Source organism: Lepidothrix coronata, unplaced genomic scaffold (genome assembly GCF_001604755.1).
Source record: "Lepidothrix coronata isolate B3197 unplaced genomic scaffold, Lepidothrix_coronata-1.0 Scaffold78, whole genome shotgun sequence".
Lineage (NCBI taxonomy): Eukaryota > Metazoa > Chordata > Aves > Passeriformes > Pipridae > Lepidothrix > Lepidothrix coronata.
Window position 1 is genome coordinate 89,900 of NW_016690258.1, and position 26,506 is coordinate 116,405.

The 26,506-nt window shown below is 39.3% G+C and overlaps 2 protein-coding genes across 4 annotated transcripts in view; one reads left to right on the plus strand and one right to left on the minus strand.

Annotated features, from left to right (window-relative positions):
• CENPP (centromere protein P) overlaps positions 1 to 26,506 on the plus strand; it is a 129,088-nt gene that overhangs the window by 54,412 nt on the left and 48,170 nt on the right. The gene's annotated exons all lie outside the window — the stretch shown is intronic.
• Positions 291 to 17,561, minus strand: ASPN (asporin). Of its 2 annotated transcripts, XM_017819885.1 has the most exons (9): positions 17,516 to 17,561; positions 16,920 to 16,970; positions 11,080 to 11,350; positions 9,128 to 9,240; positions 6,620 to 6,833; positions 6,144 to 6,254; positions 3,770 to 3,863; positions 2,399 to 2,537; positions 291 to 1,238 (listed from the first exon to the last, which is right to left on the minus strand). In XM_017819885.1, exons 3-9 carry the CDS (start codon positions 11,324 to 11,326, stop codon positions 1,041 to 1,043), a joined length of 1,116 nt encoding a protein of 371 aa, XP_017675374.1. In that variant the 5' UTR covers positions 11,327 to 11,350; positions 16,920 to 16,970; positions 17,516 to 17,561; the 3' UTR covers positions 291 to 1,040. The 2 variants fall into 2 exon arrangements, with proteins under 2 accessions (XP_017675374.1, XP_017675372.1); XM_017819883.1 differs by lacking the exon at positions 17,516 to 17,561 and having other exon boundaries at positions 16,920 to 17,192.

Sequence of the window (26,506 nt, forward strand, 5' to 3'; positions counted from 1 at the left end):
TACACAAATGCCGGTGTTCTATAAGTTTATTTAATTTATTTTGAATCCCAATAGCAAATATACACTAAATATATAAAATATCCATTTTATACAGTACTGTCAGTATTGAGAGTTCTGTGGCTGCCCTGCACAGGAGGGTCAGGGCAGTGAGTTCCAGCTGCTTGCGGTCGGCGCTTGTAAGGGACTTACATTGGGAGGGATTCTAAACCCGTGTGGTGTCAGAATATGGAAGAGGAGAAAATAAACTGAAAAACACGATTACAGTTGTTATAGATAAAAGAAAACGTTTGTGCTGGCCTAAAGGGAGTTTAATAGTCATTCCTATTAAGCTTGAAGCGTATCATAAATCTTGAATCCTACTTTTTAATATTCGGACTGCATCGAATTCTATGAATAGTAAAACACTGAAGGACATTTTCCTCTTGAAGTTGCAAGAGAAAATTATCAAAAACTTTTAAAGGCTTTTTGTCTGTTCATTATGTGAAACCTGCCTTTATCTCACTTAATAGATTATAAAAATAAATTCTAGCTTAGAGACAGCGACCTGACGATACCATATCTTTTTATTGCATCTTTGCTCATTATCAAAAATGGCACAAGAAGTTGTCCTTGAAGTCTGATAATTTTTTTTTGCAATTTTTCTTACAATACTTTGGGAGAGGAAAAGGTCCTTACCGTGGAAAAAGTCACTCCCACGTGATTTTTAGAATTTATTTGAAAGAAGGAATATGTCAAAACTATGTGATTTAAGGAAAGAATTAATATCTACAATAGGAAACGTCAAATACAGTTTCCAGTTCCACTTCCAAGAGTTCTTCTGTAAGATATAAAGACTTCTGTTTAAATTATTCAAATGTAGGTTGAACATTGTCAAATAATACAATGGATCCTACTTAACATACAATTCTAATTAATTACCTCGGACATAGCAAATACCTTGTAAACGGTTAAATAGTGTAAAATCGGCATTTTTGCTGCGAATTTCAAGTATTGTAGAACTGCTTTGGCCAAGTTGCTGTTTGCAGTGAGGGGCTGGGGGGTCACTTGAGGAAGTTGCCCAGCTGGACGCTGTTCCTGGCTAAGATGCAGCGGAAGGTGGAGGGCTGGACCTCCCAGTACTTGACGGGGTTGTTGAAGAGGCTGATGCCGCTGTACAGAGCCTTCTTCTTCCTCCGGCCCGTCGGGCAGAAATCGTTCACTCCCAGCTTTGCGATGTGGTTGGAGTGCAGGAACACCACCTGCGGGACGGGAGCAGCACATGCAGTTGTTAGTGTGCAAATGGCATCTCTGGCTGTCAGATCACTTCAGTGCAGACCTTGGCAGTAACGCGAGTTAAAAATCCATCTTAAAGGTGTTTCAAAAACCCTCCTGTCTCCCCCACAAAAAATTCTATCAGTGTGTTCTCAGAGTAATTGGATTCTATTCTTAGGGAACTTTGTGCTAAAGTGCGGTTTTATGTTCTTTTGTAGCAAGAATTATGATGATGCAGTATTATATTCTCCCAAATCTTCAGGGATTTAATAGATTTAATGATGTAGTCTCGAGCCCTTGGAGAGATTTGTTGGCATAGTTATAGGAACAGATCAGTCCAATGCTGAAGTAGCTTAAATTAGTAAATACAAGGGCTTGTAATAGTAAAGTTTAGAGTTTAAGTGAAATAATGTACAGTGACAAAATAATTCCTTGTATATCTAAATTTACGTTACATTGTAAGTTGATATTTGCATTGATTGTTTATATATATATATGTATATTTATCTCTATCTATCTAAAGGTATTTTCCTTTACTTGTAAGTTATATGAGAAGCACAAAGAAATGAAATTCAGAGAGAAAAGCTTTTGCCAAATAGCTTATTGTGTGCTCTGTCATGTGTCCCCAAGCTTTGTTCTGCTCAGGATCCCAAGCTATATGTCATCTTAGAAAATAGATACGAATTTAATTGCTATTCCAGAATTCAGGAAATAATTGTGTTTTGAAAGTCTTTTCTTGCCAAATATATCTAGTTCTGAATACAAATTTTAAAATCTTAACTCACAATTTCATCCTTATAAATAGTTTACTTTGGATTTAAGACTTTTCAGTGTGGGAGTGGAAAAATTTCCACTCTGGGTTGCTAATATGGAAACTATGATAAATCTGTAACAAACTTTCTGGAAACATTTTCTGGGTGTAGCACGTTGTTGTCCTTTTTCTTTTTTTCCCCTAGGAAATATTCCTGCTGTTTATATTTATTTCTTTAATAAACATATGTGACTTTAGGTTTTCCTGGTAAGAGAGTCAAATCCAAATATATGTGGCAATTAATTATGCCTTTTGGTTGTGCCCTAATGAGTGTGGCAGAGTGAAAGTCAAACAACTTGGAATCACTGGAGCTTTCTATGAAGTTCAGTGTCTGACCTGCAGGTATCTCAGTTCAGGTAATCCAGGAGGAACCTTCTTCAGCTTGTTTTTTTCCAGGTGGATTTCACGGATACTTGGGATGTTGGCAAAGCTTCCATTTTCCACGTCTTTGATTTTATTGTTCCCAAGGCCCAGCCTAGAAATAGTGCAAGGAACATTTAATTACAAACTAATTGAGATTCACAACAGCACTGGAGAGCATTCTTTATTTTTAAAGATTGAAGTACACAGGAGTAAACATAGGGCAAGAAAAGAACGGGGAGAGGATGATGAAATGTTACCTCTGATAGGAAAAAAAAACACAACTGAACCAACAAATATTTTTTACTTCTTAATTTAATCTCCACTTTAAGGAGATTAGCTCTCAGCTGATCTCAGTGTGATGTGAGCAATTGTTCAATTTTGCATGCAGTTTTTCTAATTATAGTGGCAAGAGTTTAAATGGTAAATATCATTCAAGCTGCCTGGGAAGTAAATCAGACCCTTCTCTCAAGCAGTAAAGCTACAAAGTGCACAGCAGTATACTTTGTAATACAGTGTTACAGAGTAATCCAGTGCACAGTAATACAGAGTGCTGTTCTAAGAAACAGCCAAAGAGCAAGTCTTGTAAAGGAAGTATTTTTATATATATAGCTTATGTCTAAAATAAGAAGTTTTGGACTAATCAGGACTACCTTCTTTCCTGCTTTAAGTTTTCCTTAGTTAGATTTTTTTGCTGTAAGACTCCAGCCTGCATTGCTGGGAAGGTGATTCCAAAGGTGGGGGGACAGGTGGAATGGCCCTTTCTACCCATCCTGCCATTCCCTTGTTCTCTGTTCTTTCACAGCTTATTCAGAAACTGAACTTACTGTCTGAAGGCAGTTCAATAGTTCTTCTTTGATAGTAGTTTCTGTCACCAAATCCCAAATGCAGAGCTGCTCAGCCGTATTTTCAGAGGTCTTATCTGAGCTTTAGAGAGAGAACTCCCTTCTCTAGTCCCACATCAGGGATACATTCCTCAGAAACAGGCATTTTTCCTTAAACCCCATCACATTTGGGAACAGTTACCAAATTGTGTCCTTTACCAGCTACTGTATTTATGAGAATAAATCTATAAGAATTATAAGAATTTAAGATGGTTATATTTTGTAATCAGCCGCTGTTCTTATCCTACTTTTCCATTGCAAACTGTAGGCAAAAATCATGTAATAACAAGGCTAATGTGGTTTCTGGGTTTGTTTGGGTTTTTTAAGCTTGGTCTTACTTGCAGCAATTCTTACTAAAACACTTAAAACTTTTAATTCTCTTTTCTGCCATTAACAAGAGAAATCTCAAATCGAGATGGTGCCAGGTGTGACATTTTATCAAATAAAAGCATGGAAGTGTTACCTTTGAAGATCTTTGTAACGGTTAAAATCCTCAAGTTCAATTCCTGTGATCTTATTGTCATCTAAATGAAGCTCCAGGAGACTGGAGGGCAAATCTGATGGAAAATAAATGCACAGTGTGAGGAAAACGAGCCAATTTACTTTTTATTGGAAGATATATTATGTTCCAAACAGCTTCTTTCCTTTGTGTTTAGAATTAGGTGAGGAGTTTTGGGGAGGTTGTCTGCATCAAAGAAATGGGGATTAGGTGTTACTATGGTAATTAAAAATCAACATAATTTGGTTTAAAATAGTAACTTTAAAAGAAAAAAAAGTAAGATGTGAAAGTGCATATACTAATTTTAAGATTTTAGTTCCAGAATTTGTTTTTTTTTTCGTGGCTTCCTTTATGACAGCTCTCAGTATTTTTGGTTAACTTGTCAAAGATGTAAATTGTATGTTATGTGCAGTTACCTCAGGGCTGGTAGTCAAACCCCTACTCCTGTGGAACCCGGGAGAGCTTTTTGAAGACCTGTAATTTTTTGCCCATGGTGTGACAATTGTGCAGTTTCAGCTGCTGGGATCGATCTGGGGGGGATCTTTCGGAATCCTCTCCCCTGAATGAGATATTTGATTGGCTCTTTCCCACGCCACAATATTTTGTATTTCCAATACCTCCACATTCAGAACTGCCAATGAATGGACCAGGAGGTGGTGAATCTTTCCACCGTATCTTTTTAGGGAAGGCACAGGAAGATCATCCCGAGTGGGAATTGCTGTTTGCTGAGCTCAGGCTGTTTTCCAGCCTCTGTCTAGAGGGCAGCCGACACCGAGCCATTGCCGTTCCTCGGGGGCTAGGAGAGCGCTGCTCCCGCTGCCTGCAGTGCTGGAGGGATGAGCTGCTTCCCGGACCGCTTCCCAGCCTGCCTGAATTCCAGCTGGCACTCTCGGGGGTGTGTTTGTTTGTTTGGGCTCTTTCCCAGTTTGCATTCCAGTTCACAGCTCCACGTGCTGCTGGTGTCCGAGTTACACCGGGAAGAGGGAAGAGCACCCCCCGTCCATTGCAGAGTTTGGGTACATTTTATAAGCTACATTTTTTTAAATCTTCATGACATTATACTTGCAGACAGGAGGATGTACAGACGTAGTTTCCACTTGTGGTGAATGAGTTAACTGTGATATAGTTTGGGTTTGATTTGTTTGTGTATCTGACAGACATATCAGACCTCCTGCTGTGTTTCCCCTTATAGGAGATTCCTCTACAAAGACAAAATTGGAATAATTTTATGGGGTTTTTTGTGCTAAGTGATAGGAGATGGCATTATGATGATACTGGAGGAATGTTTGGGGGTATTTTTGTGTTAGGGAGCAGCCAGGTAGTTTCTGACCTTAAAGTTATTTGAACAATTGGGGTGAGTTGGTTTTGTTTGTTTGGGAGTTGTTTTTTTTAGTGTTCACTTCTACAGGAATGCTTCTGCACACACACACACACACACACATATATGCCTACAGGAAGAGATTAAATTTAATAAGGAAGAAGTTCTTTATCTGAATTATGAGAAATAAATAAGGGGCTAACATATGGTTTCCCTGTAAGTTAAAGCGTGATGTGACATATTATGCTTTGTCTCCTCCCTTTTTCTCTTCACTAGTAGTTCTGAGTAGTTGAAAATCACATTAATTTGGTTAAATACCCCACTGACCTGCAGAAAATGGAGGTGGAGTGTTGTACTGAGTTCCTTCAGGCTACCTTTTTGTATGTGTCAAGTTAGTGTTTTAATTTATTGCTACCTCCGAATCACAAGTTAATTTTTTTTTTGTATGAAAGAGTGATTTGATTTTGTAATCTGTTGTGTTGAATTTAACTAAATGTTAATATTAAGTTTTGCTTAGCAGAACCCCAACAAAAGATGTATAAAATGCCATATTGGATTTTGGATTAAGGAGGTTATGTTTACTGCACAACATAACTGAGCTACAGAGTGACTTGAAACATTAAAAATTAAAGCTAGAAATCGTGGAGTTGCATTTTAAATCCATAAAGGAAGTGGGAATTCTGTATCCCTTCTGGGCAGATCACATATCAGGGGGTTTATTCTTCCCTTGTGAGGATTTTGGAGAGGCTGATGTGTGAAAGATGGGAAATCACATCTTATTATGAATTTCTTTGCACTGTTTCTCCTGAGAGGAGTCTCTGGTGTGCACTGTGTGTGCTGTTTGTGCATTCACTCTTTTGGGATGTGGAATTAAATACTAACTTCAAAAAGAAAAATAAGATAGGAAGTGGCTTGGTAGTAATGAAAATACAAAACAGAATATATGAATTTAGTAATCATATAGATGTTAAAGCATTTTATTTAGGAATATACTGGTATAAGTGAAATAGGAAAGCCTACCTTTAGGAACTGAAGTTAACTTGGCTTCTGCAATTCTTATATGGTAGATATTTACTCCTTCAAAAGCCCCGGGCTCAATTCCATCATTGTTCAGAGGATTTGCACTCATTTCTGTCCAAGGGGGAAAAAGAAAAGCATTTATGGCTTAGGAAGTTTGTGGATTAATTTTATTTGTGACTTCTGATGTTCTAAGCACGAGTCAATGTTTAGCTTTGATTACCTCTTCTGAGGGGTGGCAGTCACAGCTCTCAGGGAATTCAGGCTGTTTAACTCGTTTAACTTGGCTTGCAGAGTCACCCAAACCCTGACTTATGTAGCAACTTCACAGAGAATTTGAATTGGGAAAGGTATTTCCCAGAGCTTGGATATCTCTTTGAGAGGAAATTGTACATTGGGCTGAAAATTCTGTATTGTAGAAACTTTTGATAAAGACATTTTTGGGAAAGACATTTTCTGTTCTACTCAACTGGACTTACCTAAAACATGCAGAGACTTCATTCCTTTAAATACATCCCTGGGGATTTTCTTGACCCTGTTAGCATGAATTCTGAGCTCTGCCAACGTTCTGGGCAGATTTGTTGGAATCTCAGTCAGCTGGTTGTGGGACAAGTACAGTCGTCGGAGCCTCTTTGTGGGTTGAAAGGCTTTGGGATGGATCTTGTAGATTTTATTGTTGTTCAAAGCCAGTGCCTGGGAGACATGGGAAGAGCAAAAGAAAGATATTTTTTTTTATATATATATATATATAGGAAAGTTATGATTATAAATTTTAACTCATGAATTTGATATGTAATTTAGCAATTAAGTGTTTAAAATATTTTATTTTTCCATCATGCCAAACTTTAGCACTTTGGGCATTTCAGTTGCTTGTGAAAAACAAAATAGAACCTGAAAGCTGGAGCATCATCCGGAAGGTAGAGAAAAACTAGTCAGAGCTGACAAGGTGCCAATGGATCATAAGATCTGGCAAAACAATATGTTTGCATTCAAATATTTTAGGGGGTTATATACTTTGTCGTTCCTTAATGCAGACAGATTCTCAAAACTAAGAACTTCATCTTTTATTTCAAGATAACTCAGCAAAATAAAAGTCAGGCTTTTAATCTGTGTTTCTTAGATGTTCATGTCTCTATATGACACATGAATTTATATGTTATTTGCCATAATTTTCCCACTTATGTGAATTTAAGTCTCTCTCTTCTGTACTGTGCATTAGTCCTTTTTGGGGCAGTTTTTTGTTCTTCTTTGCTATGTGTTATCAGAGAACTTGTAATGAGTTACTACAGACAATAAAACGTGAGTTATCCAGAATCATTTACGTGTCAAATCACATCCCTGTATTTGCATACTCAGATATTCATTTTTGTTCCTTTTTTACTTCTTGGAGCTGTTGGTAATTCATCTCCTCTCAGGAATTGTGGGGGGGAAAATGTAGAGCGAACCAGAATTAATCTTTTTTTCCAGAAAAAATGAGCCTAGCTTAAGGAAATAAACAGGAAATGCTCCTTCCTAATCCCAGCTGCCCTCTGTGCCTTTGCTTAGTAGACTCCAGGACTCAGCCAGGCTGTACAAAGTAAACTTTGATCTCAGTAAAAATGTTGTTCAGCCTGGCCACAAATGAACTGAGGAGAAGGAGCAAAGCAGCTCAGTTATCACATAATTAAGTGGTGACTGATATGTAATGTGGTGATGGCTGATGGGTTCCAGTGACTTCCTCAGTCATTAGGGGTTAGTTCCTGTAAGATCTGTTATACAGAATATAACCCCCCTTCCTTGGTAAGGCCATTCTGTACCCACGAGACAGGGGGAATGGGAAACGTTTTGTTGCCAACTATGAATTTCTGTGATTCTTCTCTTGCCTGTCCTAGCTTAAACCATAATAATTAACAAGCTCAGTCATAAACATTTAGATCTGGTAAATTTTCACGTCTTGCTCAGAAACCAAACAGGACTGAAAGGATTTGTTTGTGGAATCACAGAATCCCAGAATGGTTTGTTGGAAGGGACCTTAAAGCCCATCCAGTTCCCATCCCAGGTTGCTCCAAGCCCCGTCCAACCTGACCTTGGACGTTCCCAGGGATGGGGCAGCCACAGCTTCTCTGGGCAACCTGTGCCAGGGCCTCCCCACCCTCACAGGGAAGAATTTTTCCTTAATGTGTTAGGAGTGTTCCTTCTGTTAGTTTATTGTGTGTTTCGTGTCTTTCTAATGGGGAACAGACTGTTGTTAGTTTGCTGTAAATCGTGGGATGGATCTGTCATTTTTACAGTGAAAATTTTTATGTTGTCAATATTTGTTGGTACTGGATCTAGAGTGACTTGTTATAGAAATAAATATTCTAAAGCAGATTTGACTTTCCAGTCCTCTGAGACTCTTGTTTTCTTTCATAATAAAACAGTAACATTTGTGTACTGTAAGTATCTGGATTTATCAGTTGCCAGTGATACTTGTTTCAAAGTGTTTCTATGTGCATATGTGAGCATGTTAAAAAGTTAGTAGTAAATCCCCTGACTTTGCAGTAGTTCAGTGTTGGTCTGTTTTCTGTTCAGGTCAATTGGATTTGTAACAAGTTTCAGTGGTGAATGTGTTAATTTTATGTTCTGTGTTTTTTAAATACCCTCAGAAAGCATCGTTCTAGTTCTACTGTGAGAACTTCTGGTGTTTTCCAGCTAAGCAGATAAAAAAGGAGCTCTTGTCTTGCAGCCTTTAAAATGTAAGGAATGTTTGTGTGCATGTTAAGGACTGAAAAATCTTGAGAATCTTTTTGGTGAGATGCATGTGGTACATCTTCTGGGTGTTGCAGAAAGTAGTTCTTACAACTCAAAAGATATTTGCTTCTCACCATGTGGGAATAGTCAGATACTCAGACATTAGACTGTATTTTTATCTCCACTATTACAGAAGGAAAATACCATTTGTATGTTGGAAGTAAGGAAATATTTCAGATTGCTAAATAAGATTTCCACCTTGGGAAGTAGCAGCTTACATAGAGTGATGTGAGTCCTTGGAGGTCGTTTTCCTTGACCTCTTTAATTTTGTTGTTCTGGAGGTCGATCATCCGAGTATCTGGCGGGATGTTGCGAGGAATTGATGTCAAACCTACAGAAGTGACAGAAACAGAACCATTATGTGCCTGGATGCAAGTCCAAAAAAATTAATTACTAAACAGTAAAGCACAGTAAGATGGTTGATGATTATGGTGGGAAAGAAAATAGGAACAGCCGCAGAGCAAAGGGTAGAAGGGAATTTTTGGTAATGGGAGGAACTAATGACGTAAGGATGTACCACAAGCGTGTGTGGATAGTTCTGGGAGGAGCTGCTGCTGCCCCTGACCATGACAGCCTGAATAGGGAGTGCTCCTTGCAGGTTCTCTGCAGCTGGGACATAAACTCAGAGCACAGGTTGTCCTGCAGGGAAACTGCTTCAGTCCCTGGAGAAAGGAGCCCTCAGAGGCTCCAGGGCACTGGTTCCCTGTTGGGACCAGGGCAGTGGCTTTATGGGGTTTGTGCCCAGTGCTGGGCTATTCCTCTGTACCCCTGCACTGCCCCATCCATCCCAATGCTGGGGTTGCCTGTGGAGCCACCCAGTGAAGGGCAGGGCTGAGAGACGTGTTCTTGGTACACGTGGGTGAGGGGTGGTCCCCACTGCCAGTCCTTCATTACCAGCAGTATAAATGTTCAGTTACAAACCCCCTGCAGTTCAGGCCATCTGAGATCCTGAATCAGCACAAAAGCCTTAGCAGGGGTAGTAACTTCCTTTTCAGTGGAAATGCTGATGCATGAAAGGCTGTGACGTTTATTAGCAATTATTCCATAATTAATAGGTTGCAGTTAAAGATGAAGTCTCTTAATATGTTTTTTTCCTATGTGTGAACTGTAAAGTGGTTTGCAATCTGCAGTCCAGATGCAATAACCTCCATCTGCTGCTGTCAGCAAAAGTTTATTTGGATTCCTTAATAATGACACATTTAAAAAACCCCAGCAGTTTCTGTCTGGACTCAATGTTCCTGAGCCGTGAGCAGTCCAGGGTGGTGTTCAGGATGGTGGCAGGGCTGCACTGAGAGCAAATGGCATTGTCCCTGTGCTCGTGGCAGGACCACAGTCCATGATTGCCTTGAATCATGAGAAAACTTCAATGAGCACTAATTCGAATTGGAACAATTAATAATGAATTCCTAGTTAGGGACTGGGATGTACCTGCAGCAGTGACAGGAGCAGCTTTGCCTTTGGCTAAAGTGTTACCAGTGATGAGCACTTGAGTGAAGTTTGTGTCCCGCTTATGTGGGACATTAAATGTCCTTGTGGTTTGTTTTAATTTGTTTTCTTGTCATTTGACCTGTTGCTTTGTAGTTATGAATGAAATACTTCTTTTTTGAGAGAGGGGACCAATAGTTAATCTGTTTCGAACAACATACACAACAAATGCTTGTGCTCCCCTGTTTGGATAGAACATCATGCAAGTAAAAAAAACAGTAGAAAGTGTAATACAAAATGTAAATGGAAGCATTTTCCCATTCTGTGATTGTTCTCTTAGTGGATAAAAAGCTGTGCAGGTTATTATGTACTTACACTGATCAGTGCTCAGTTAAACACTTTTACAGCTATTTGTTACATATTCTAAATGCCTTTCCATTCCATGTTGTTATCCATAGAAGTCACTGCTAATGGAAAGTGGCTGTGGAAAAAAGCTGGAAAGCAGCTTTTTCGTTTTCTAAACTGGCGAACGTGGATTGGGAAAACATTCATGTTGCAAAAAGTGCTGGACACAAATTAGATATGGTTTGCAATCCTAATGGAAAACATGTTAAACTCCTTTTGAAAATGACTAATACAGGAATACACGAATGTGTGCAATTTATGGAGCTGTAGAATTCATCTTTTCAGAGACAAATCCTCAAAAGGAGAGTCCAGAGGAGAACAGGCACAAATTCATTCTTACCTAGGTCAGAGCAGTGGACAACCCTCACATAGCACTGGCATCCAAAGGGGCATGTTGGGAACAGATCAAAAGGAATGAGCGGCATAATGGGTTCAGTGGTTGGAAATAGGGAATTGTCGTCATCGTCGTCATCGTCCTCGTCTTCCATGTCTTGGAGCATCATATTCTTTAGTGTGAAATAGGAAGGACCAGTGAGAGATTTGGCAGAGCACAAAGCCAAAAAGAGAAGGAGTGTGTATTCTTTCATATCTTCTTAATCAGGACAACCACTCTGGAAAAGGAAGGTAAACAAACAAACAAAAACCCACGAGAATTAGTGGATATGAAAGAGCAAATAGAGGTATTGACTTCACTCACTGCAGTCTCTGGTCCTGAAAAATGGTCTCTCGTGGACACTGAAGTTTAATTAGTGTATGAGGGATGAAGAATATAAAAATAGTCTTTAAAATATGAATTATCGCCATAAAATTACATGCAGTAATATTAAGTTAAATTTATTAGAGATTAATGTAATATCAAAGTTTTTAGTTGAGTTTTACAAATAATATCATCATTTGCTTCAAGCTTTGAGGTGTAATTTTTGTAGTACACTTTACCAGAACTCAGAATGGAATAAATCCTATTTCTTCTTGATGAAAAAGCATTTTTAATGTGGTACATGGGCATATGTTATATTGCTTGTAGAAGTGAGAAATACTTGATTACCAATGCATAAAATGCACTCAGCAAGATACTTCCTAAACGCTTGGTATTCGACTCCCTAAACACTTCTAATTAAACTCTTTCTATTCTAGTCTGGGAAAACAGTGTTTTCACTCCTGACAACAGCTTTTCCCATGTTCCAGTCGTTTGTTTATTACTTCCATTGATAGAAGTTTACCTCTGCTTGCAGCACATTTCGGAGAATCCTGGAATCACAGAATGGTTTGTGTTGGAGGGGACCTGAAAGATCATCCAGTTCCACTCCCTGCCATGGGCAGGGACACCTTCCACTATTCCAGGTTCCTCCAAACCCCATCCAACCTGACCTTGAACGCTTCCAGGGATGGGGCAGCCACAGCTTCTCTGGGCAACCTGTGCCAGGACCCCACCACTCTCTGAGTAAAGTATTTCTTCTTGGATCAGTTAAGGCACCTTCCAAGTGGAAAACCCCACATCAAACAGCTACAATTTTTTCCTCATGTTCTTGAGAAGAATGCACAAGTCACAAAGGACTTAAAAATACGTTTGTCTTTAGAAAAATAGACAATCATAGAATAGAGTTGGAAGGGAGGATCATTGAGTCCAACTGCTGGCCCTGCGCAGGACACCCCAGCGATCCCCCCCTGTCCCTGAGAGCATTGTCCAAACCCTCCTGGAGCTCTGGCAGCCTTGGGGCTGTGCCCAGTGCCCTGGGGAGCCTGGGCAGTGCCCAACCACCCTCTGGGGAAGAACTTTTTGCTGAGATCCAACCTGTCCCTGCCCTGGCACAGCTCCAGCCGTTCCCTCGGGCCCTGTCACTGGTCCCCACACACAGCAGGTCAGTGCTGCCCCTCGGGAGGATGTTGAAAAGCCCCGTGAGCTCTGGCCTCAGTCTCTTCCAGGCTGAACAAACCAAATGACCTCTGACCCAGTCCAGCTATTTATTCAACTTCTTTCTGCTTCTCCCAGTTCTAATTTTTCCAGGTTTATTCCAGGCACACTTACTGGGAACACCAGGAGCCCAGTCCTTAACTGCAGTGTAGTGCAGTTAAGGAATGATGATCAGTAGTTCAAAGGTACTGATTTTTTTGGGTATAGGTATTTTCTACATACTCTGGTTTTATTCTGAAGATGATTTTCTTGACCAAATGCTCCTAGTCTAGGGGAAAATGGAGATAGGAAGAATTGCCACAGGATGTTTTGCAACTCTGAGAAAATGCTGTAGATTCAGCCCTCAGCTTGACATTGTTTCCTTCCAAAACCCAATTCTAGAAATCATTTGGATCTAACAGCATGCTCCACAAACCAAGAGGGGCTGCTGTAAATTTTAGTGTGTATATCCTGTTTTTAAAAATTTTTGTATTTAGACTATCATAGATCTCTTTAGGGAAATACTAAAAGGATGTCAATTCTTGTCTGATCACCTAATTAAATACTTGATGATCTATTTATAGCTGAAGAATGGCTTTATGTGGGCGTTTTGTCGTTTGTCCTCAATTGCAGGAGAAGGAGTGTGCTGCTGCAGGAGTGTTGACTTGGCTCATTCAAAGTTCTGAGGTTTTGGTTGTATTGCTTTCTTCTGTGCAAGGCCTTTTGCTGTTCCTTGGGTATGGTTTGTAACAGCATTAAATGCAGTGCACTGCATACATTGCTGCTACTGTAACTGTGTCTGTTTGAGGATGTTTAAAAAGAAAAAAGATAAGTGTTCAGATTACATAAAAAGAATGCCGTGACTTCTTTCCCCCAAATATGTGTCTGAAAACAAGCACAATATACTTGGTAACTTGCAGGTAAGCAACATATAACTGTAAGTTTGATATTTCCATAATATCCACTCTGCTCTTTCTAGTAATGCCTGTACTTTTATTGATTTACCAGTCTCCTGAAAGAATCTTCACATGTGTTTTTCCCGTATATTTTCCTTAATATTCAAAATAACATTCTCTTTCAATGCTCCTAGAAAGAATTTGATGGTGGTTCTTGCAATCCCCTACAATGAAAGAGTCTTTGAATACAAACAGTGCTGGGGAGAAGGTGTGGAACCCCCTTTCAAGAGAATTGTGGTCACTTCTGGCTGTACACCTTTGGGACATTTGGCCTTTTCAGTCTTGCATTTCAGCTTCAGAAAACAGTTAAAATCTTCAGTACTTTAGTCATACCGTTAATTAGGAGGTGAGTTTGAAGACTTTCAGACTTCCAAGTTCTCCTTGTTCTTGGAAAAGTGGTTTGATGACTGAGGTTTCACAGATGGGATCTCAGGCTGGTTTTCTTCCTTGGCTGCTTTGGTATTAAGTGACAAAATTCCTGTGCTTTATTCAGTGATGTTGTACCACTTCCACATGGAGGATATCAAGCTTCATAGCGTGATCATGTCTCAGGACATCTATTTTCCAGGACCCTGCTGGCTTTTATTTGTGAGAGGCACTGGATGTATCGTTTTACTGTATCTAAAAGATAATCTTGTGCGTGTGTTCCTGAAATGCTCTTTTGGATCTGGAGCTGGGAAGTTGTCTTAGGAAACAACTTAAAAATCTGTTCCCACGCTTGCATGTGTAGCAAATGGATTCCATATTTCCTTCCAGATATCCAGAAAACCGTGATTTCAAACTATTAAAAGATTGAGGCTGTGATTGGAGTAGTGGCCAATTTGAAGTCTTGAAAAACATGTGTTGCTCACAAACAGTTCTAGAACAGTAGTGTTGAAATATGTCACTGATGACACATATTGGTCTCTTGAAAACAAGTCCCTTTGCAGAAGGAAGCCTAAGTTGTTGTGGGGTTTTTGGTTTGGTTTTGGGTTTTTTAAGGAAGGGTTAAAAATCCTTGCTTTGTCTTCCTATTCTGCCATTAGAAAATCCTTATTGGATTTGTACTTAGGGGGGATAATCAAGCTTGACTCCAGGTTTGCATTGACCAAAGAACTGCCAAAAAATGGTTCCCAAAGAACAGAGTTTTATGAATGTTTTTTTAAATATCTGTTTGCGCCTGGAGTTTTGAGATTCCCAGTAAACAGATGCTGACATGTCTCTGTAGAAATGCTCTGACTCTGCAGCTCATCTCAAAGAACTTACACAAACTTTCTGCATGCTTCAATTTCAGGAGTAAGAGAATTAAAAGAAAATGAAACCCTAAAATCCAAGATCCTGGTGATCTTTCTGGAAATCCTTACGTTATTTTATCATGGGAATTTCATGAAATATTGTTTCAGAAGGTACAGGTACAACTGTGCTAATGGTGCCCTGCTGTCACTTGAGAGTGACTCTGCTCCCAGGTACCTCCAGCTCTTCCACTCAGGCTCTTCACTGAGCTGATTGAACTCACTAAACTGGCATAAAACTCATGTGAGCACAAAAACACCCCCAGCATGTTCTTTGTGGGTGAACAGAGTGAGTGTGGAGTACCAGAGCCAACACAAAGGAATGGGTGGAACAACCTAGTTTAGGGGGCTGGAACTTTAAACAGAAAGAGGAGGAAAAAGGAACAGCCATTCCTGACATACAACAAGCCTAACAAAGCTTGGCCTTGTCCATTCTCGATTTTTACAGCCCAGAGCATTGAGTTGAGAAAGATTGTGGTGGATTCAGGCTTCATTGCACCTTCTTTATCCTAATCCTACTTATCCTTCAGCACAAAAAGCTGCTGAGTAGCACCTTCCCACTGGAACAGGAGCTACCCTGAGGTGAGGTGACTGAATGTGGACAGTGCACTTCACCTGGAGAGACACTGGAAGGCTCACTTGCTGTCCTGAAATGTGTAACAATCCTAAAATCACTGTACTGAGCATTTGGGACACACTTATCCTCACTAGTGTGGTTATCTTTACCCAAACTCCTGTTGCCAAGCAGCATGTAGAACTCAGGCACTTTTCATGCTATTAGTTGTAATGTGTAACTAATTAAATGCTGGTGGTATCACAGGATAACTTCACATGATTCAAACCTTTGAGAGATTGTGTGGGAAATTCCCACGTAAGTTTGCAACAGTTTCTGTGATGTGAAAATTCTACTCATGAGTTATGGGAAGAAAAACCTTTCCTGTGAGGACAGGAGTTGTGTATTTAGTGTGGGATGAGTGCATTAAAAAACCCAACAACAAATAAACTTGGATTCCTTAGGAGTTACATGCCAGCCCTGCAGCATGTGGCATTTGTTGTCTCAGCAGTTATGACACCAAGGAGTTAATACATAGAATTTTAAGACTTAAAAAGACTCTAAATCATATTTAGAAATCTCTTCTGTTACCGGTGTTCGGAGACCAGTTTCCTCTGTCATTGTTTCTGAAAAGGAAATGTTTAAATGACCCAGTGGTGGTCTTTGCAGAGGCAAAGAAAAGTCCCTGTGTTCATTAATAACACAAATCATTGCTCTGTGCACAGATTTTGTCCAAAGAAAGGCAAGACCATTGCTGTTTTGAAATCTATATTTAAAAATAGTTCTGGTTCTATTAGTCATTGTCCCATTCCAGAAATAAAAGGAGTTTATGTTTAACTCTTTGTCTACTCCATTGATTTACTTAAATTGCTTAAGAAAAACAGGAGGAAGTTTTTTTGTTAGTAAGATTACTGAAGAAATGTTTCTGTTGCTAGAAATAGTCCAATATTGAAGTTAAGTAGTGATAATTAATTGGATGTTTACAAAATAAGTGGTGTTTACAGAGTATTTACTTTTTATGGAAGACTGCTTGACTCCTGTTACTGATTATGATCCATGAGCATTTTTAGGTTGTAGTTTATCTACAGTTTACTCTTCCATGGGTTGTTTTTAATTGCTTTGCTGATATGTACTTAAAACCCCCCACCAACTTGAATACCAAATTACAGAAAGATAACACAGAGTTATAACTGTAAGAACTGCTGTCATTGTAGGGTGGATTTTCACAGATTGCTATAACTGAGAAAAGTTATTGTCAGTTGTAACATCTTTCTGGCGAGTCTTTAATAGTTAAATAACTCACTGTAGCTGTTTTTGTTTTGCAGCTCAGATGTAGTGCACACAGAATTATTTCAGCTGCAAAGTAAATTTTCCTATGTTCCATCAAAAAAAAGTGGTATTTCTAACTGTAAATTACCTGACATTGTTAATCTGCACATAGTGACTGGCAACCTGTTGCTTAACTCTTTACTGCTATTTATATAAAATAGGTATTCAAAGTGGACATACCTTGCAAGTTTGGGAGTTCTTCCAGAAGCTCTGTGATAATCCACCTGAGCTCTGTATGTCCAGTTATTTCATATTAAAAAAAAAAAATAGAGAAAAAGGAAGTTAGACTGAGTTCTGTGAAATGGAAAGTAAATAAAAAGAAAAAGTCCACTTCCAGGCTCCTTGATCCTGCTGGCACCGTGGGTGATACCAGAGTAAAGTGCTGCCTCAGATTAGCCCATCTTAGTACTGAAGGATGATATTAAGACGCCTTGTTACCACTCATATGTTTTTCATCACTGCCTGTATTGGAGCCAAAACTTCTGGCTTAACTCTAGACGTCTAGTGGAAGACTTTATAAAACCTGTAGTTTAATAATAGTTGACATCAGGCCATTGGAAGTACAGTGAGGTCCATTTCAGGTCATTCCTGCTGTGGAATTACAATTATTTATGATCTCGTTAGCCATTATTCTTTAAAAAGTGTGACTTGAGTGAAAGTATAAAACCATAGCCAGTGGCAGAGTAAACCAGTAGCCTGCAGTGATCAGAATGTTGCCAAAGCTTTCTAAAGTTAGAAAATTAGGACTTTATTGTGTAGGTATGTGTAAATTTTACCTCTGCTTTCAGTTGACAGCTGCCTGGCTGGGAGGGTGATCCAAGAATGTAAACTGTGGACCAGACTTTTTAGTCAATATAGCCAATTTCTGTCTCTTGTGTATGGGAAATAAAGCATATCTTTTGTCTAAAACAGACAATATTTGCAGGGTTCTGTGATAAGGATTGAAGTTGTGGGCTTAAACCCAAGTCTTTGAGAATTTGCGCTGTTACAGAGCTGTGCTGACGTGCACATCACAATATTTAGAAACTGGGTTATTCTTTGTTTACCTTTCCGAGGCCCTGTGTATGTAAACTTCAGAAATGTCTGACTAATGGAGTTTACCTACAGCAGGTTTCAAAGGCAGTGAAACAGTTTGTGTCTTTAAATTGACAATACGTTATATCCAGTTCCGTGCACATCTGACTTCATCTGTTTCTTTAATTAGCTCCTTTCTATGTTAAAAGTCTGGTCTTGCTTTGGAAAAAAAAAAAAAAAAGCCTGGAAAATTTATTTGGGGCTTTTTTTTTTTTTTATTGTCCGTGGTGCTGTTTGCAAAATGCCTGTTCAAATTGCATAATAGTTATTTTGTCTACTGTGACTTTCTTAAGGCAAAAAAAAAAAAAAAAGATAGCATGCCAAACATTAGAACTTTGGTGCTGTGATATCAACCAAGACAAGGCTTGTGTTACCTGCAGCGTTGCCTTTGCATGTGTTCCAGCTCCAGTAGCACAGATGGGTGATGATGATAAAGAGTCTCCCTATCACTTTTCCCAAGGAATAAAATTACAGTTTCAAAAGCAATCACATTCCCACACAAGAATCTGAAGCATGATCTCAAACTTTCTTGAAATCTCAAATTGCATAGATCTGCCTTCACTTGCCTTCATGGAGAAACCAAAGCTTCCCAAGCAAACACTCCCCTGTGTTTTGAATAGCTCGGTTTGGATGGGTTTATTGAGGAAATTCATATTAAATTGCTGTTTTAAAAAAGCCTCCAAGACTTTCTTGGCTGTTCAGTAGAAGAGAGCGGGGCCTGAGGGTTGTAATATAAATGTGCTGGGTTCTTTTTTCCCTTCTTTCAGAAGCAAAGTGTTGAATCAGCAGTTCCAGCTGACCCTGGTTTGCAGCAGCGCTGCCTCTCAATTTTGGATGAATACTCGGGTTTTTTTATGATTATTTTCTCCTGTCAGTTGATTCTGGTGGTAGGAACACATTCCTATGTGTATAAAGTTTGTCATAGCCAGTTACATAATGAAAGGGATACACATAGTGGTAGGATCTGGAAAAAATGTTACAACCTTAAAAGGGCTTATCCATATGTTTTGTGTGACATAAAACATCAATATGGTAGAAATAAATGTTGCCTTCATGGACATGCTGGTCTTTAATGAAACTGTTTAATATTTCAAGACTTAGATCTAGTATTTTGATTGGAATATAATCACAATCTCAGATAAAATACCCAGAAATCACATTTTCAGGTCTCCTCTCTACCTCTATTCTGAACTTCAGATAGCAATACTAAAAACTAAACTGGGCCAGTGGTTCTGAATCTACTTTATGAGCCTGTTCTTTTATTTTTAATGTCATTAATTTATTTCCAGTGTCACAGTGTTTTAATCCATGATGTCGGGGGCTTAATGAAGAGATAGTAGTCTGAGGGTATTTTCTTTGCAAGAAGATGTCTTTATGTATTCCTATGACACATTTAAATAACTAAAAATTATATGGGGTCAGACTGTTTGCTCAGACCTTTTCAGTGATATCTGTTTCCACCAGTGAAAGAATTGGTTGAAAATCAGAATTCTTAACGTTTCTGAGCAGTGGAGGTGAATTTCTTAGGCAGTGATAGGAGTACGTCCAGCACGTTGTGGTTCAGAGCAGTGTCTCACTCTGGTGAAACAGGAAACGAAAAAGCATTCAGATGATGTTTTATATTGACTTCTTATATTATCTCATCAGTGATATACACTGCTGTCTCGATTTCTGTGTTGAAAATGGCTGTATTTGTGTTCCTCCCTCTGTCTGAGGGAGCAAACACGTGCTGCCATATGTGGCTTGTGCTTACACTGCAATCTCTGTTCTAAGCTGACCTTGTATATGTTTGTTATTCTAAGGCAAACGAAGCGCTTTTTCATTTTCTAGCAGTGTTTATAAATGTGGTTTACATAAAGTGATGAATCTGACATCAACTGCACAATTCTGCCTTGGCCCCTGCCCACCACATTTTAACAACATGACCTATTGCTTTCGTGCTCGCAGCCGGGCCATGTGCAGCGCACTCACATACTTGGGTTTGAGCTCAGTTTTGGCTCTCCCCAAGCTGGACCACACCACTGAGCCAGCTGAGTGGATCAAAACTGCTCCTCAGCTTCTGTAGTTCATCTTGGTCCTTCAGTATTTATGTGTGCACATATTAAAAAATAATTTTTATTTATTATCGTGCACGAATCGACTTTTGCCTGTAAATAGATGAATTTCGTCGTGTGTGTTTTTTGGCAGCTGACTTAGAAACTGCGGCAAAATATAGTTTCATTTTGCAGTCCAAGTCCTCAGTCCCTGATGTTTATTAGCAACACAACAGTATTGAAGGGCGGGTCAGAGCTGGCAATGTTGAGAGGCTGTGTACAAAAAGAGTTGTAAATTCGAGTGTGCGTGTCCCTACATCCGTGTGATTGTCCTGGATTATCATGTGTTGTATGGATGCAAGGATCTGGAATGACTGGAGGGACAAAATAGTCACCTGAAAAATACCTTATTTTTCCCCCTTGCAGGGAGTTGGTGTTGCCTTTGGACAGTGAGTTGTGTTCTGCCTTAGGCTACAGATAAATACAAATTTCTCTGTGTGGAAGTGCCCATCTTAGAAGTCCCCAGGTGCCTTATTCCCACCTCGATGCTCTTCTCCCTGGTCCTGTAAAAAGGTTTGTGCGCCAAACTGGATCAGGAAACTGCTTTGCCTGATCAGTGAAGGTCTTGAAATAGTTTTGGTGTCTCTAGATGTCAATTATTAGTCTTGCTCATGATGCTGCTCACAAGTTTGGATAATGTTAAATGGCATTTATATGGAATATGGGTATTTATCTGCCTTAGAGACATTGGAAACACCAGACATTCTTTCATGGAAAATCAAACAGTAGTTAAAATGAAAAACTCAGCAACCAGTGCCAAACTACTGAATCACTCCAACAATAAGTTCTAAAGGAAAGTTTTCTGTTCCGGAATAAAAACTGGACTGAGAACAACATTTCCTCATGGACTATCAAGAATTTACTCTGCCCGAGTTGAACAGTTCTTTAAAAAACCCCAAACCTTGATCACTTGCAAGTGCTGATGTTTCCCTTTATTTTAACAAACAGTATGAATAATATGGAAGTGCAGATGAATGCACTTTCTTACCCAGTCTTTGGCTGGATTCATATTGTTCAGAACATAAAGGCAATGTTTAAAATGACAACTGTCATCCGTTTCCAGTGAGTTATTAGATTAAAATAAATAGAAGTGTGGCTTCTTAGTCCTTTGTATTCCAGGAAAAAAACACCTGAAATATTTAAAGTACGTTAGACTGAAAAGATAATTGAATTTTATTTGTTATTACATTTTTTTGTAACTTTACTTACCCACGAAAGTAATTTATATTATAGTTAGAAATTCAAAGAGCCAAAAGAAAATTACTTTGATTCAGTTTGTGATAGACATTTTTAAAATAGAAGCGCAAATTTTAGTCAGATACTATGTCCAGTGAAGAACCTCAGTCTTTAAATGTTTGCATGTACTTTGAACATCTCCCTTTTGTAGATGGAAAAAGCAACAAGGTTCCTTGGAAGATCTCCAAACGCAGTTTGTTTCCAAGTTTTGAAACACACGATTTGTTGCTTTGGAATAATTGAAATTAAAGCATTCAGAATCATTACTAATGAGAAGAAGGATATTATTTCATTGGAGAAGTCATTTCCCTACCTTATTAATTAACCCAGCCTGTGTTCAGGTGTGTGTTTTGTCCCTGGGAATTTTGTAGGATGGTCTCATTTGTTTTCCATCATCACAACAGGAGTAACTCTGTCATGCGAGGCTGGGTCTAACCCTAAATACTCCCAGTAAATTAGGACTCTTCTGAAAAAGTCTGTTTTAATTATAGTTAATCACTGCTGTTATGGTTTTAATATTATTTTCTCATACCTATGCTACTAATAAATTATGGGTACTATGTAATCTATATTATTTTCAAGTTGGCATTTTTAAAAAGCAATTAATATTTACTTTCATTACTTATATACCATAAAGTGGTTTTCTGATTATTTTTTTTTACCATTCATTTTTTCCCATTTCACCTGTAGGGGAAAACCACAAGTAAGAATGAGAAGGAAAGGAGCAAATAGAGAAATTAACTGTAAATTAGGGGAAAGCTGCAGGTTTTGATACACTGTAACAAATCCAATAAGGATGCCCTTCAGTCTATTCTTTCAGCAGTGAAAACATGCTGAGGTTCTGCAGCTCTCCTTCTAGTTCTGCTTACACAGGTAAAAATAAAACCTGTGTGTATAAAGTAACACACACACTCTTGGTGTCAGCCCCTCTGTGGGACCGTGGTATTCCAAAGGCTGGATCTGCCCCAGCCTGGAACAAATGTGTTCCCTTCCCTTAGGGCAGTGAAAGCCTCACCTGCCACGGGCAGGGCTGACACAAAAAATAATCATGGAATCACAGAATGGAATCCATGGAAGGGACCTTAAAGCCCATCCAGTCCCACCCCCTGCCATGGGCAGGGACACCTCCCACCAGCCCAGGTTGCTCCAAGCCCTGTCCAACCTGGACTTGGACACTCCCAGGGATGGGGCAGCCACAGCTCCTCTGGGCAACCTGTGCCAGGGCCTCCCCACCCTTAGTAAAGTATTTCTTCCTAACATCTAATCTAAATCTCCCTTATTGCAGTTTAAAGCCATTTCCCCCATCTGCCCATGTAAAAAGTCACTTTATATCCTTTTTTATGAAAAAGGAAAGAAATAAGAAGATGAAACCTTCTAAACTAAGCTAAAAGGCAATGTAGAAACCCCCAGAGAAGTTCAAGTTCTTGGACAGATATCCTAATGTACTATTTCTGAAGGTATTTGTTTGGAAACACTGGAGTCTGTTAGTTAAGGAGCTTTGTACTGTGGACAGTTTTGCACTGCTTTTTATCATGGACAGAAATTCACTGGATGACAGGAGTTGCTTTTACCACACACTGGAAATACTTATGTGAATTGAAAGAAAACATATGTCATAATTGCATGTTAACTTGTGCTATGGAAAATGAGATCTTTTTGGTAGGACAGTTTATAAAGCAGAGACTATTATTTGCCTCTTGAACACTAATGTTCTACAAAGGGTAATTTCCATGTGGCTTGCCCACAGCACTACAAAGGAGCTTTGAGTTTAGAACATAAACTCACTTACCAATGGATAATTTAGTTCGTTAAATAAGCAAACTACAGCTTTGATAATTTCATAGACTCATAGAATCCCAGAACAGTTTGGGCTGGAAGGGACCCTAAAAATCATCCAGTTCCAACCCCCTGCCATGGGCATATGTCAGCATATGATTCATACTGTGACTATCATTTTGTTTCATGGGTATTAGAATTTTTGTGTGTTTTCCAATTAATGTAAAAGATCCACATCTCCTCACATAAAACCATGGGCTTTGCTCAGAAGATTGGAAAGGTAAAAAAGAGAGTTAATCACTGTTTCTTTCATTTAAGATTTTACCAGAGGCTCTCAAAATAAATGCAGTATATAGGTAATATGAATTAATTTGAACCCATATGTTGTCAAGAAATAAAGAGGATAATTATTTTGCCTCTTCCAATGCTAAAACTAAAGAAGTCAGTGGGTGGTAGGTTCAAATCAAAAGGAAATACTTCATCAAACATTCCTAGTTGAGCTGTGGAAATGTGCAAGAAAGTGAAGTGGATTTTAGTGTTTCATGTAGACCCAAGAAATAATTGGTCTAATTGAAAGAGGAAAAGTCTTGCTTCCTGAATTCTTTGTTATGGGAGCCAAACTGAGCTGGAAAAAAATGGAGAAAGAGTTTTCCCTGGAAGACTGGTAGTGAATAACCTTCACTAAGTCCAGAACCTCCCTTCATTAGAAGGAAGCCACTTAAAGGGGGGTATGAACCATGAAATGTTTGGGAGGGCCGTCAGATTCCCTATGACATTTTTTAAGGAGCTGAATGCACGAGGATAAAACATAATGGCATAGCCAACTTTCAGGGACTGGGAGAAATTGCTGTGAAAAAAAAAGTTTAAGTACATTTTAATCCTTTTTCCTAATTTTAATCCTTTAAAAATACCATTACGTAACTCTCTTAGAAGATTCTTGTCTGTGTTGATAGTGTTGCTGAAGATGTAATATTTCCACAGCTGTGTTCAGTATTACTCCTTTGAGAAAAATATCTGTCTTGTGGAAAAAATAAGTCAGCTTTTATGTATTGCTATCATATGAAAAGTTCCCACAGAGAAACATAGATTTGTTTTAGGAATCCTGCATGGAAAACCTACGGATTTCTGTGTATATATTCATAATGCTGCACACTTGGAATGCAAGTTCTTTTCTCTGAATTAACAGGTCTGCTTCAAAGTACTTTGTAGAAAACAGTGTATTGTGAGCTGGTCTGAATAACTCAGTTTAGCAAAGATATGTTAATGTAAATAAAAACCCAAGGTTATGAATCCAAAGTTTGCATTCAGTAACTGGGGGGAGATCTGCATCCTGTACAAAGACTTAAACAAAAGAGATGGGATTTCTACCAAATTGCAATAATTTGTTTACTCAGTGGCTGTGGGAATTTCCTTGCATAACAGACTGTTAAAGAAGAAATGACAAGGCAGATGTTTTTTTAAGATTAACATTTTAAATAATGCAACTGTGAATGCTTTAATTTACTTTAGTTCTTAAATCCTTGAAAAAAACCCCTCCATTTAATGAATGGAGCCAGGATGGCTCAAGCAGGACTGTTCTGGGGAATTCACTCAACTCTTGAGTGTTTGTTCACTTGTAGAGACTCCAGAGAATGTTTGTGTCCACTGTGATTGGCAAACTCACAGGGAAGGACATGAAGCACTAGGCAGGAATATCTTTGGCCTTTATGGGAAAATGGAATATCTGAGCCTCTGTACCTCCCAAACACCAGGTGATTTATTGAGGGCAGCACAACAACAGTTGTTGGGCCTTATCATAAATAAGCAATATTGAGGCATCTCCCCCAGTTGCCTTCTCCTGTTAGCCAGCATGTTTTCATCCTCTTGTAGAGGAGAAAATAATGTTTACAAAGGAAGCTGCAGCCTGGGGGAGAGATAAGATCTTTCATTTTTCTTGAGGTTAATATGGCCTTCCAAGTAGTTGTACTGCACAACATTTCTCCAAGCTGAAAAAATCACAATTTCTGAATATAGAGCTTTGAATTCAATGCCCCAGAAAAACCTCATTGCCCATGGAAATGAAACTTTCAAGTGAAAATAAGTAAAAATTACTAATTTTAGACGCCAGGACAGTTAAGTTTTGGGAGTAGCCCTTTGGATTCCCAGGTATAGGCATCAGTGAAAGACAGACCTGTAGGAAATACTAAAACCAGAAGCAAAGTTTGATCTGTGAGTGACTGCAATAGAATATTGGGGGGGAGGGCTCATGTAACAGGACTAGCTACAACAGCAAGAGGTGAAGTTGTCCAAATTGTCCTCAGCCCCCAGCCCACCTCAGTGTTCAAAGGAGATTCCCTTTGTGTCTTGTATTACCCTGGAACACTGCACTGGTGGGAATTTTGCCTAGACGTGAGTGCAGGGCAGAGGCAGTCGGGTGGATCTCCAAGGAACTCCAGAGCAATGACCAGACTGTGTGTTGGGAAACTTTAGGAACTGTGTTCACAGGCTGATAAAGGCAGTGAGCCCTTCATGAAATGTGGAAGATGCTGTTCTGCACAATTAGGCAGGATGGGGCAGGGCTCTGAGGGGAGTGTGTGAGCACAGTTGTCCTGGATCAGGGCAGAGCCCATCCAGGCCAGTCCCCCGTGTTTGACAGTGACCAAAAATAACCCCCCAGGGAAAGGTTTAGTGCTGCTTCTGGTGTTCCTTTGCTTTTGCTTTCCTCGAAGCAAAATAAAGCTGTGCTTTTAGGACAGAGGTTTCATTTAGTTTTGAGATTCACCCTGAAGTAGTTTGGCTTTTTTCTGCCATTCCCGAGGGAGCAGCATGAAGTTGTGTTAGGGCAGGGTCAGGTTGGATCTCAGGAAAAGGTTCTTCCCCCAGAGGGTGGTTGGCACTGCCCAGGCTCCCCAGGGCAGTGGGCACAGCACCAAGGCTGCCAGAGCTCAAGGAGGGTTTGGACAACACTCAGAGAGACAGGGTGGGATTGTTGGGGTGTCCTGGGCAGGGCCAGGGGTTGGACTGAGTCCTTGTGGGTCCCTTTCAACTCAGTCTGTGATTCTGTGATCTTTTTAAGACTGATCAAACATTATCCAGTTGAAATAAGGGCATTTATTGTGTGGAAGAGTTGACACCACAATGCTAACAAACCTGTTAGTTTAGTTTTGCTTTACTGGGGTATTTCAGTATCATAAAAGGGATGGTAATTTATCAGCAATTGGTTTTTGGTGTGGCAAAATGTTCTGTGCAGTACTTGACTGTGTAAGTTCTGTCAGGGATGCACAGCAGTGCATGAATGTGTTCCCAGAGGTAATTTAGTGACCTAGTAGCTGCTGCATCGTCTTCATCTTGCATCATATAAAATGAAATATTTTTATTAAAAGTTCCATTTGATGTTTTCTCTTCACATCTTAAAGTGAAAAGTTAAAAACGGTGTTAAGTCTTTATGGGTCTATCCTGATGGAATTTTAATGGAGAATAGGGTGTCTGCTACCAAGGAACATTACATTTGTAATGAGACACTGTAACTTGGATATTGGGAATGTTAAACAGTATATTTCCATTGGATTTCATTATAGCACTTGCACCAAAGTCGTTCAAATCACACTT

What these genes read in the sequence shown, in the direction of transcription:
- ASPN (XM_017819885.1), bottom strand. Translation starts at nt 11,326, where the DNA reads ATGAAAGAATACACACTCCTTCTCTTTTTGGCTTTGTGCTCTGCCAAA. An exon ending in TGTCCACTGCTCTGACCTAG is followed by an intron (nt 9,241 to 11,079) that starts GTAAGAATGAAT and finishes TCACTTCTGTAG; the next exon opens with GTTTGACATCAATTCCTCGC. An exon ending in GTTAACTTCAGTTCCTAAAG is followed by an intron (nt 3,864 to 6,143) that starts GTAGGCTTTCCT and finishes ATTTTCCATCAG; the next exon opens with ATTTGCCCTCCAGTCTCCTG.